Here is a 12938-nt window from a genome sequence, read left to right on the forward strand (position 1 = left end):
CCCAGTGTGGCGGTCAGAGGACAACTTACAGGACATGGGTCTCTCCTTCCACCATGTGGGACCAAGGGATCAAACTCAGGTCAGCAGGTTTGACAAAATGCACTGAGCCAGCTCACAGGCCCATCTACTTTTTTCTCAAAGGACCTCCCATGAAGTCTCATCTCCCAATCCCTTCAGACCTTTCTGGACCCTGGTGGCCGGGACCTGTTCTATGCCAGCTGCAGTCATGTTTGACAAGCAAAAGCAAAACAGGAAAACAATGACGAAGATCCGCTACTCAAGGAACTTCTGCAATCGACTGAAGAATGGGGTTTATTTGTCTCAAAGTGCACACAAGAGAGCCGTGGTGGTGGTCTGCATAGAGACAGAGCCATGGCCTGTAAATAAGACACTGTCTGAACACATGGGCTCCAGACTGCGCCATTTGTACCATGCGATCAATAAATGTTTTGGAAGAAATGTCAAAGGGCATGGGGAAGGCTGGTCCCTTGGATGTGCGGAGGTTCTCCTGGTATTGTACACATTGGAGATTCACACTATGAACATACCCTCATGGAGGTGAGCCCTGGCCTAGAGTCTGGGCCAAGGTAGTTACCAAATTTCCTTGGGTGTAACTCTCTGGGGTTGGACACGGGATATGCTAATCTCTGCTCCCATGGCAACCAGGCCCTACTCAGGAGTAGGCATGCAAGTGGCCATGGCATGGGAGGTGAACTCTTGTGAAAGAGTTCCAGAGGCGCCTCTCTCTCCATCCCTCACAAGATGCCTCACTTGAAAGTGAAAGAAATGGCAATGCACGTACTGAGCTGAGGCCTTATCCCAATGTCGGGGAGGGGGGTGAGACAGGGATGTCGGAAGCACCCAGCCTGGGCTGTCATCTTTCTCCCCAATTTGTCCCCTCTCTGTTCAATAGAGGCTTCTTCCTTCCCAAGGGATCCAAAACCCAAAACCTGTGGCTTCCACTGAAACCTGTGGTATTCAAGGCACTAAATGAAGACATCCCTCCTCCCTGCCTACCCCTCTGCTTCCAAAGGTAATCCATCTTGTTGTTGTTGTTTATTTTTTATTTTTTGAGTCAGAGTAGCCTTGGCTGTCCTGGAATTTGCTCTGTAGATCAGGCCGGCCTCAAACTCATAGAGATCTGCCTGCCTCTGCCTTCTAAAGATGTGTACCACCACCACCACCTAAGAAGTCTGTTCTTTTGGGTGGATTCATATATTCTTCGGAGTTGACTTAAGGGACGCTTGAATTTGACATTCCCTGGCTGGACCAATGCCTTCCTCTAGCATCTGTCCCTGGACTGCCCCTTGCTAATGTCACTCCCCCCCCCCACCCCCGTGGGACTTGCATTAATCCTAGTTCTCCACTGCAAATGGGGCTGAGGTTACCAGTGCCAGCCATGGCCAACGGTCAGCATTGTGTTCAAGGAAGCACCAGCAGGAGGTGGCTTCCTAAAGCAGCCACCAAACTGAGTGCGGTTTGCTCACTGCTAGTCCCACTCAGAGTCACTCCAGGAAATGAGCTGATGGTGCAAACCAGCAACCCCCTAAGCATCTGCTTCCCTGTGGTGAGCGTTCTGGGGTTCCCCACCATCTCCAGCAAGGGCTGCACCCACCTCCAGGAACTGCTGCAAAAGTCTCTGCACCAGGATGACACTAGGAACCTGGCCATGACCACTCCCCAAAGTCACCTAGGGTCACCAGCACCCTGGCTCTACCTGCTCATCCTGGTATCTCAGCTGGCCCCAGGTCCTGGGAGAGGTCCTGGCATCTCCAACTTCCACCACAGGGCTCCTCTCCCATGGCAGTGGAGTGATGGAAGACCAATCGAGGGGCAGATTGACCTGTTTGGAGCTGGTGATCAGCGGGTGGGGTGCAGGAAGGGTGGAATGACCCCAGCCGCCCAGGGGCCAGGGGACTAGGGGCTTGCTGTGTCCTAGCCCAGGCCTTGCAATTCCGCCTCGGACTTGGCGTGGCTGAGGGGCCGCAGAGTCCGTGGGAACCTGCCCTCAGTCCCACAGTCCTGCTCTTCGTAGGTAGGGTTGAGACGGCCCATGCTGAGTGGGCAGAAGAGACTGCGTTCCACCCCGGCGTGGCTCTCCACCAGGGCCTCCAGGCTGGGGAACTCTGCTGGCAGGTGCTGGGGAGGAAGGTCCTTAGCTTTGGTCACCTGCCCCATAGTTCACCCCACCCCTACCCTGGTCTCCCATCACATGCCTGCCATTCGAGAAGCAAGGGGATAAACTCAGAAAGGGAGAATGAGGTATAACTCTGTCCTTGTACAATTGCCATATAAAAGCCTTAACAGCTCAGGCCTGGAAACCAGTGACTCAGAGGCAGTGTGGGTTTAGGCCAGCTCTCCTTGAGATAACCTCTAAAAGACACCTCTAGAGGGGAAACCCCAGTGGCTGTGCACCTCAGCAATTCTCCCTGAACCCTGTGGTCAGCACCCAGTGAAGGCACTGTGGTGGCACACGCCTTTACTCTCAGCACTGGAAGGTAGAGGCAGGTGGATTCCTGAGTTTCGGGCCAGCCTGGTCTACGGAGTGAGTCCCAGGACAGCCAGGGTTACACAGAGAGACCCTGGCTCAGAAAACAAAAACAAAACAAAACAAAAACCAACAACAAACGCCAAAAGGAACAGAAACGGGCTGGTGAGATGGCTCAGTGGGTAAGAGCACCCAACTGCTCTTCCCAAGGTCCCGAGTTCAAATCCCAGTAACCACATGGTGGCTCACAACCATACGGAGATCTGACTTCCTATTTCTGGAGTGTCTGATGACAGCTACAGTATACTTACATATAATCAATAAATAAATAAATAAATAAATAAATCTTAAAAAAAAAAAAAGGAACAGAAACAGGGCTTGCAGAGCTAAGTAGACAGGAGTGGACTAGGTGAGGGGTGGGGCCATAGAGTTCCCAGTGAGGGAACAGGATGAAAGTGAGGTAGGCTCAGGAGCTCAAAGACAGTTAAAAGGGCAGACTAAGAAATGCCAGAGATGGAGGCAGCTGTGGGGCAGGGCAGGGCTGGAAGGCCCAGAGGATAACCCCACAGTCTCACCTCTAGGCAGAACCGGCCTAGGTGGTTCCTGAAGACCTGGTGAGGCACCACACCACACTGGGTCCGTACAGACAGGCTCCACTGGTCGCTGGTACCTGGCTCCGGCCACAGCAGGAAGGCTCCATGCACATCTCTCCGCAGCAGGGAAAGAGCACAGGACCTACAGGGAGGGAGCCTAGACTGTTGTCTTGGTCAAGGGCGTACTAGCTCCAAGAACTTGATGGTGGTGGTAGAAGACTGAATCTGTGACCTCTGAAGTTCCAAACCAGAGCAGCCACTCAGTGAACATTAGTCGAAGGAACTTAAGGCCTCTGGAGACACGATTTGCTGACTTCAAGACTCTGGTCAGGAGAGGTTGGAGGAACCATGGGAAGGCAGGCAGGGACAGGCCATACCTAGAGGGCTCCTCTCCATAGCCCCATTTTACAGTCTGGGAAACTGAGGTTTGGGTAGAGGAAGTCATTGTCTGAGATCACCTACGCTGGGAGCATCCCACACTCACCACCAGTTAAAGTCCATGCCAATGTACCCTGTGTGCATGTGACAAGGAGTCTACCTCACATTTTTATACCCAACCCAAAGGACTAGACTTTAGGCTAGGACAGAACCCCCTTACCTGGAAAGGCCAGCAAAGGCCCAGATGTTCTCTGTCAGGCTTCCCTCATTCTCCACAAGGCACGAGGGGCCACCAGGGCCACGGGGCCATGCCTCCCATGCAGCAGGAACTATGGAGACCACGAAGGTCAGATGGCAGAACCTCCTAATGCCAGACCTACCCTTTTACCACCCACCCCCTATCCTATGGTTTGTCCCCCGACCAAACCTCTTCCCCCACCCAACTGTCACACATCTGGTCCCTCAACACTCCAACCCTACACTCCGTACATAATTGCTTTGTGCCCTGCATAAGCCCTCAAGCGTGATGTGCCCTCGAATGCACAGGCAGCCTTGGGAGGAAGGCGGCTACAGCCTCAAAAGAACAAGCGTGAACCGCCGCCCCTGCCAAGCCAGCCAGCCGCCCCCTCCAACTCACAGGCTTCCCGGGCTGACAGCTGAAGCTGGGTCTCATAGGTGCAGCCTCGGTAGGCCCCGGAGCGGATCACCTTGCTGCGAATGGCCTTCTTGCGCACCAGTGTGGGTGAGCAGTAGGGGTTCCCCAGGCGAATATGACGGGTGCCCCCACGGCCCTCTGACTCTGGCAGCTCCTTCTAGGGCACCGAGAAGGGCCCATAGGCAGGCAGATTCAGACTCATCTGTTTGAGGCCAGATGAACCCCATCCCCCACGCAAGAAGCCCACCTCTGCAGCGTAACCCCCAAGCCCTCTCCTCCAACCCCTTCCTGACTGGGGCACGGCATACCCCATTACTGCCCAGGAGCCCTTCTGCAGGAAGCCGCCGGAAGGAGACCAGGGCATGGACATTCTGTGACAGCTGATCCCGGCTGAAGGGCTCCCGCACTAATGCAGGGGATACCCCAGGGCTGCAGAGTGGCTTCGGGGACAGGTCCCCTACAGGTGCCAGGCAAGGCTCAGACTGTGCCCTCTCCTCAGGGTGCTGCAAGAGGTATGCAAGCTGGAAGGAACGGCAGAGCAGCAGATACAGGATATGGACCTAGGACGGGAGGGGGAGGCTCAGCGGTGGCAGTCTCCTAGAAGACATCTCAGGCACCAGCTCTGGGGCTACAAATGGCTCCTTAACTTCATGTGTCCCCCCACAAAGAAACTTCCTGGGGAAACTCCTACTTTGCCCTCAATATCTCACCACATGCAGCCTCTGCTACCAGATTTCTCTGGGCACATCACTGCTAAGCCACTCTGTGCCAGGTATCATGCCAGGAGCAAGAGCGCAACCCTGGGCCCAATGCACTCCTACCTAAGACTCACCATCCTCCCAGTGCTCAGGGCCGCAAAGGTAGCTAAGCAGTAGCTAAGCGCCTTTGCCCTGGCTCTGTAACTTAAGAGCTGTTGGGTGACAGGGCAGGACATGGGACAGCTCATCCTCACCTCCCCATGACCCTCGGAGGACTTAAGGAGATGGGACCCTGAAAACTCTCACTTGTCTGGGGCCTGAACATGGAACACCCCCTCCTCCGACCCTGCCATTCACAATCCAGACCTAGCATGTTGGAACCTCCGGCTTCGGCCACCTGTCACCCAGGATCCACATAGAGCAAATGCTGGAACTGACTAACGGACTGGCTGCCACCGCCCTGTCATTCACAGTGACCACACCAGCCTTAACCTCTCATATACCTGCCCAATGACCTACCCTGTCCACTACACAGGGCTACACAGGGCTACACAGGGCCACCTAGAGACAGCTCAGAACCTGGACATGGCCTCTGGTGTTAAAAAACCTCAAATCTCTGTCATTAGGGACAGCCAAATGCTAGAGTATGGTTCATGTTACAAGTGGGCTGGGCTTTGAAAGGTGACAGGGAATGAGCCGGGGTGAGGGAGGTTGGGCCATCCTGGGAGAGAAAAGTCCTGGCTAGTTTTGCTCCCAGCCCCAGAGAATGTCAGGGGTGCTGATGTGCTCCACACAGTCCTAAGCCAGTGTGGGGAGGCAAGGATTCACCCCTGCAACCTGAGGACAGTACGGCCCTGGGTCTCCCGTACCTCTCCAGGCTGGCTCCCCACAAAGAGATGGCAAAAGAGCTTGCTGGCTGGGCTGCGTGGGTTCCGGGCAACAAAAGCAAACTGGCAGGCAGCTGGGTACCAGGTGGCATAGAGTATGCGTCTCAGCGCATGGGCCATTAGGAGCACCTGTAAGGCATTGTGGTAACAGCAGGCCTCAGACAGTCACCTGTGTGGCAGTGGCCCAAGGACCTCAAATGTCTGGCATGGGCTACCAACCTCCTGGAGTGAAGAGACCCTTCTTTCCCCAAGGCCTGCCAAGCTCAGCCCTTACTGCCCATGGCCCCAGGCCTGCTGCAGACACGAAAGTCAGGATGGCCACTCCTGAGGGACAGAACAGTGACCCAGTGGTCTCTGGCTGGAACTCCACAGAAGCAGTGGCAGCAGGCCCGGAGTTATACACTTGGTCTCTGGGGTAGGAACGCTAGGACTTCAAAGTCTAGCTCTGCCATTCACTCTCCATGTGATAGCAGTCCCCTGAGCATCTCTTGCTGTCATGTCAAATAGTAACAATGTCTCAGGCAAGTGATGGAGAACCCCATTGGCACTGGGCCTTATGTAAGAGGCCTGCAGCTGTGGGTTGCCCGGTGGCAGTCAATGGGCAGCCACATTGTTTGTGCAGCGGGTAGCCAGGGGGATGGACGGGCAAGCATGCAAGAGCTTCCTGCCAGCTCTAGCCCATGACTGTCCACAGCCACTGGACAATGTTGGGCTAGGCATTTAGACAATCTCATGGATGGATGTCCCTGATATTTAAGACAGGAGGTGGCCTCCAGAGCTTCCGAAGGGTCAGGTAAGCCATTGTTATCTGAACTTGTCCTAGACGGCCATAGAGTAAACTATAAGCAGACCATCTGATCTTCACTGCCCTGCCCCCTACCCTGCCTACCTCGCCCTCCCCACTGTAGATCTTGAGACCCTGAAGACTGAATTTCAGGATGACAGCCCGGCGTCGGGAACAGTCCTGAGGGGAAGACAGTTGACAGAGGCAGACGTCACTTCCCAGGCCTGGCCTTATGTAGTCCTCCCCCAGCATCCCTTGTCAAGGCTGCTCAGCCAGTTCTGATACCCCTGCCCGGGGAGAGGCCTGGGTGGCAAACCCCCAACAGTCACATTGTTGGGGCGTTGAGTCCACACCTGTGGGGCATGGGTCCCCAGACATCTAGGAAGAGTCCTGAAGCCTGGAACTATCTGGGTCACTTCTCAGAAGACCTTTGGCCCCCACTCTCCCTGGGCGTCATGTGCCCTCAGAGCTCTATCCAAGTTTGATATTCATGGTGCCCACCATGGTTCCCCAAGCTCCTCACCTGCAGGGCCCACAGCTGCTGCTGTACGAGGCCCACGCTCTCCTGAGTGTCCAAATCATCCACAGGAAAGGATCCCACATACTGGTGGTGATGGAGAGAGCAAGGCAGGGAAGTAAGGCCCATAGCTCCAATACACACAACATCCCACCATGTAGGCAAGCTGTGTGCAGTGTCCAAGCACTGTCCTTGGAGGCCGGAGTTCTCTGCTAATGTTCTCAGCAGGTGACCCTGGCTGGGACACGTGGGCCTCACCTTCTCACGCACACATTCATATCCACACATATCCACTCCAAAGGAGACAGAGTCAGGTCCTTGGGCCCCAGGTCCTCCCCAACCCCAGGGAGTAGCCACCCCACAACTAACTTTCAGAACACACAGGACGGGCACCCACCCACCTGGGCAAGCTTGGCAATGCACCTGGGCCGGTAAGGTGCAGGCCCACAGTCGGAAGCCCTTCGGGCCCCGGCCCCAGCCCTCTGCATGGTCCCCAGCGTGCCCAGCTTCAAGCTCCGCGGAGAGAAGGCTAGGATGGGCAGGGGAGAGGTTGGTTTTCAGGCAGCCCCCTGTCAGGGCCTGGTGTGTTTGTTCAAATTTGCTTGCTCTGGTACTCATTCATTCATTCATTCATTCATTCAACCAACCAGCCAACAAACCCACTGAGTACCTGCTTGGTGCTCACCAACGTCCGGGGCACGTGACAGAGATAAAAGACCAATTCTGCCTGCTTCTGAGCAACAGCGTTCCTGGAGAGCAAGGTGGGAAAGCTGATAATAAGCCTTAGTCGGGTGAGATGGTGGAGAAATGGAGAGGGGCCCCAGGAGGGGCTGGGGACTTGTAGTGCAACACTGGGAGGTGTGTGTGTGGGGGGGGGGGGTGAGGGTGGGATGGTTCCTGCTATGGGCCACTGAGCTAGAGCTGAGGTTAGAGTGCTCACTGGACTCTCCATGATAGGAGAAGCTGCTGGAAAATTGGAACCAGCTCTTAGTGTGGGAAGGGACTGGTGTCTGCCCACCATTCAAGTTTCTCAGGAAACTGAGGCAGGAGGATCAAAATCATTTGAACCCAGGAGGTTCAGAGATAGACTGGACAATACAAGACACACACACACACCCCAACGCAAACAAAACAAAAACAAACAAACAACCCCCCCAAACGTCTCATAGGGAAAACAGGAGTCTGGGAATTGTCCATTGAAGGATGCGGGTAACTGAAGCAAGAAAGAAGGCACAAAAGAGGCGAGCTGGGACCTAAGGCGGACTGCCAAAGCACGGGCCGCAACACTACTACTCAACATCAGCCCAAGAATGAGACCTTACCCTGTGGACAGTGCGGAGCCATAGCAGGCCCCGGGGCAGGAACGGTGCACAGGGGCGCTCCTGAGCTGAACAGCTCGTTTTGATGGAATCCATCTGAAAGGCTGCTGGCTCATTTGCCCAGTCTGAACTCCCTTCCTGAATCCCAAAGCCCTGTGCGCAGTATGAAAACCACAACCCACCCCAAGGAAGAGCTGGTGCTAAATGGAGTGCAGAGAAAATGGACAAGTACCCAGGAGATTGACAAACTGCATTCCATCCTGGCCCTGATTTTTGTTTTTGTCCCCCCCCCCCCCGGGACCTTTAGCCAGATCCAGAGGTGGAGGACTGTCCTATGGGACAGATGCATCAGTGGACCAGTTACTGCAAAGCAGAGTGGAGGAAAGCCTATGCTTGGGGTCCCTGCAGACTCAGCATCCCCAGAGACACCTGCCCTCTCCCAGCTGCCTTCTCACCAGCCTTCTTGCAATGACTGGCTCGGGTCAGAGAGGCCTGGGCACAAGTTCTGTGTGGCTTTGGTGCAGCCGCCCCATCTCTCTATGCACTCACTTCCTTTCCTGAAAACTCTGGGTAATGTGAGGTACAAGCCCCCCCACCCCCCTTGGCCAAAAGGCAGCTTGGGAAGACAGCAGAGTCTAGCCACTTTCAAGACTTCCTGTCCAGGTTACAAAGCCCGCAGCAACTGTGAAAGTCAGGCTGGGAAGGAAGCTGGCCTGGAGGCTTTGACTCCCCGGGGAAAGCGCAGGAGGAGTTAGTAGGGTGGCCTGAAAGTACCACAGCAGCGGCAGATGTGCTTGGAAAGGGAGGAGATCGGGGTGCCTTAGAATTGATGCTCTTAGATCCCTCCACCTCTACTGGCCAGTGACCTTCAAGCCCAGGCTTCAACCCGGGAGAGTGGGAAACAATGGCTGTAGCCCCGCCCCTGCCCCAGAGTCCACCCAGACCTCCCCAAGGCTGCTGCCGACCTGTGCTCTGCCAACCTTCCCTTCTAACCCTGCTCACTTCCCAGTCGCCTGTCCTGATGGCACATCTGATGTTTATATAAAGCAGACCACAGTCTTGCCAAGTGCAGCCTGCCCCTTCCCAGCAGGGGGACGCAGCTCCCAGGGAGGCAGTGAAGTGCTTCTTCACGTTCTAATCACCAAGGCAGGCAGAAGAGATCAAGGAAGCAGAGACCACAAGACACACAGCCGGCAATGAGACCCGTAAGGAAGGGGGGTGGGGTGGGGAGGGATGGAACGGGTGAGAAGAAAAGCAATCACGAAAGAGACAAAGAGAGCTGACAAGAGCCCTTCACACCCTGCCTGCGCCTGGCAAGCACAGGGTAAAGAGCCAAGGGTCAGCAAAGCTCACACTCACACACACACACACACACACACACACAGAGAGAGAGAGAGAGAGAGAGAGAGAGAGAGAGAGAGAGAGAGAGAGAGAGAGAGACCAGCTTGCCCAGTCCTCTGTAGGGGAAAGGAGGGCCGGGGGGTGGGGGGAAGGCGGGTGGACAGCATCCTCCAAGCACCGGGCGGTCCCCAGCCTCCTTATATTTAGCCTCCCCAGAAACAGGAACTGTGTTCCCCTCCTGCCCGTCTTCCAGTCTGATCCTGCCTTAGACCAAGGAGGTCACCAGGGTTCACTGAAACCCCGAAAACGACCACAAACCCATCTCATCTCTTTGAACCAAAAAAAAGTTTCCCACAGGGGTCTGTCTACTGCAGCCAGGACATTCCTACAGAGACACATACGGGCTTCTATTTTCCAGAGGGCGAGGGGGGTTGTTCTCCTTAGGAGCAGGAGACGGGCTTTGTTAACTCTATACTTCACGTCCAATCACAGGGCCCTGTGCACCATAAAACTCAACTATCTATCCATTCAGGGTACTTGGGAGACTCCCAAGCCTGCAGACCCCAGCTGCTGGACTAAAGGCACACATCACAGGAGGGAGAGCTGGCAAACCCAGGACTCTCTGCCGAGGCTAGGCAGTACCCTTCTGCTTACAGTCTATGGGGCCCCCAAGCAGGCATCCATCCTTGGTATACACTGGGTCTGTATCTGTGCAGAAGTAGCCAGTAGTAGCCTCATAGCTGCAACAACTCAGGCGCTAGGTATGGAACTGTTTAGAAAGGCTGGGCTCCCAGCCCAGCACACTTCTGCTACCATCCCCACAGGCCCTGGACCCGCGCAACAAGGGACTGGACTGGGGTTCAGCAGGTTTGGCTGATGTGACCTTGGTCTGCCAGCTTCCAGTTCCTCAGTTGTGAAGGCGACCGCGAAGGCAGCCACCTCCTGGGTCTGTTCATCAGCCTCTGTTCTTCCCGAAATCTATTTGGTCGCGGAGAGTACACAGGCTGGATAGGGAAGACGCGGAAAGGATCGCGCGCGGAGGTGCGGAGCGCGTGCGAGCGCAGACAGCGATCTCGCAAGCGTCACCATCCCCACGCAGCGCTAGGTTCTCGGAGGGGCACAGGTGCCCGGGCGCCAGAAAGGGAGGTATGGTGACGGGGACTGAGATGATGGCAACTGCCGGCGGAGGGAAGTGGGGGTGCGGCTCGCTCTGGGAGACCCTCCCGGCTCCGGCCCAGCCCCTGGAGGGTTCCCAGGAGCACTCACCACCGCTGCCGCGCCTCCTGGCAGGTCTCACAGCTCGGATTCCCGCAGCTTCTGCTCCTACCCAGCGCCCGGCCCGCCCCACCCCCGCACACGCCCCCGCCCCCGCGCCGCGCGCCCCCCACGTGGCCCTGGGACCCGACCCCTTGGGCATCACCTGGCTGCGGCTCCCGCCTCACCAGCCAATCGGAGCCGCTCCGCTCCGCCGTGCCGCCCAATCAGAGGCTGGCTCCGCCCACACTGCGACCTGGGCTGGCTCCTCCTTGTCGCTCTTCCTCCACGAAGCTGTCCGGACTCGCTGAGCTCAAGGCCTCGCCACTCGTCTGCTCCTCGGGGCAGACCTAGCTACTCCACTAGGTCTGCACGGTCGTTCAATGACCATGCAGTCCCACCCCTTCACACGTAAATGGCAGAGGACTGGGTGGCACGTATCCACTTACTGGGTGGAGATTGATTGGACCGCTCAGCTGGGGTCCAGCACGAGTGGTGACTCTTGTCCTTCCGGCCTCACGGAAATCCACTTAGATGGGGAAATGGTGAGTGAATTTAGCCAGCGCGCGCACAGAGCCGAGAGGACGAGCCCTTCTGATCCCATTAGGTGAGGAGCGCAGTAGGTGGCCCAAATAAATCGCAAATCCGAGCCAGGCAAGCGCGTGGTGTGTATTAAACCCGAAATCTGCAGAGAGAACGCATCAGAAACTGCCCGTGTGGCACACCACAGAAATCCAGGACACAAGGGTTCAGACCCAGGAAGGGACACCAAGACAGATGACAGAGCCCGCGAGAAGGTGGACCTGAATCTGCAGCCTCAGGGGAGTTCCCAGGTGCAGTGCAGAGTGCCCAGGGCACGGCTCTGGGCATCCCTTGTCTCTGCAGAGCTCCTAACACCGTTCCAGAGGCAACAATAAGGTGTGATTGTTGCCCACAACCAGGCACTTCTCTCTCCCCAGTGGGACTTAGATAACACTTTAATCATATTTATCCTCCAGGGCCTCTCCCATAGCCATTACCACCCCTGACTCAGCCAGGTGAGAACTGGAAGACGTGACAGGGACACTGACCTGGTAAGTGAAGGGTCAGTAAATACCGATGCTATTTTGAATTTCTTTTGTCTGTGACCTTTGGCAGTTCCCCTGTGCAGAATGTTAAGGTATGTCCCTAACAGTCTCCAGGCCTGGACCGTAAAGGAGCAACGGGGGTGGGGGGGGGGGCAAGCTCAGTTCACCAAACGGGCAACTCAGGATACATAAAAATGAAAAGGCTACATCCTAACTCTTAAAAAAAATATTTGAAGCTCCTTATTTCATCTTAGTTTATTTTATTTTTAAATAAAATGCACTTGTTATATAATACAATTTTTACAATTTTATAAATTTATTTTTGATTGTGAGCTATGATCCATTCCTTTTTTTTCTTTCATTTTATTAATTTTTATCTGTATGTGTGTTTTGCCTGTTTTTATATCTGTGCACCACATGCATACCTGGTACCATCAGATCCTCTGCAACTGGAGTTACATAGAGTTATGAGTTGTCATACAAATGCTAGGAATGGAGCCTAGGTCCTCTGGAAGGGCAACCAGTGCTCTTAACCATGTGAGACATTTCTCTACCCAGATTTATAAATGTTTTGCCTGCATGTGTGCATATATATCGCATTCATGCCTGAGTCCCTCAGAGAACAGAAGGTGGGGGTGGGGGGGGCAAACCTCTGGAACTAGAATTACAGATGGGTATTAGCTATCACATGGGTGCTAAAAACACAGCCCAGGTTCTCTGCTCTTAGTGGCTGAGCCATCTCTCCAGCCCCCAAAATGAATATGACTTTTTTGTTTTTTGAGACAGGGTTTCTCTATATAGCCCTGGCTGTCCTGGAACTCACTTTGTAGACCAGGCTGGCCTCCAACTCAGAAATCCGCCTGCCTCTGCCTCCTGAGTGCTGGGATTAAAGGCATGCACCACTACCGCCCGGCTTTTTTTTTTTTTTTTAAAGAAACCCTGTCTCGAAAAACAAAA

At 55.0% G+C, this 12938-nt stretch overlaps 1 protein-coding gene across 7 annotated transcripts; it reads right to left on the reverse strand.

The window, feature by feature from the left end:
• Positions 1 to 459: 459 nt before the first annotated feature.
• On the reverse strand, positions 460 to 11003 carry Sh2d5 (SH2 domain containing 5). Of its 7 annotated transcripts, none has more exons than XM_029475824.2 (11): positions 10927 to 11003; positions 7686 to 7749; positions 7402 to 7529; positions 7007 to 7087; positions 6589 to 6663; positions 5682 to 5828; positions 4423 to 4674; positions 4097 to 4271; positions 3680 to 3788; positions 3064 to 3223; positions 460 to 2139 (listed from the first exon to the last, which is right to left on the reverse strand). In XM_029475824.2, the coding sequence occupies exons 3-11, from the start codon at positions 7486 to 7488 to the stop codon at positions 1936 to 1938; spliced, it is 1290 nt and encodes a 429-aa protein (XP_029331684.1). In that variant the 5' UTR covers positions 7489 to 7529; positions 7686 to 7749; positions 10927 to 11003; the 3' UTR covers positions 460 to 1935. The 7 variants fall into 7 exon arrangements, with proteins under 7 accessions (XP_029331684.1, XP_029331685.1, XP_029331682.1 ...); XM_029475825.2 differs by having other exon boundaries at positions 4097 to 4268; positions 7671 to 7749; XM_029475822.2 differs by having other exon boundaries at positions 7671 to 7749.
• Positions 11004 to 12938: the final 1935 nt, after the last annotated feature.

Source organism: Mus caroli, unplaced genomic scaffold, assembly GCF_978045245.1.
Source record: "Mus caroli unplaced genomic scaffold, Mus_caroli_1 scaffold_6, whole genome shotgun sequence".
Lineage (NCBI taxonomy): Eukaryota > Metazoa > Chordata > Mammalia > Rodentia > Muridae > Mus > Mus caroli.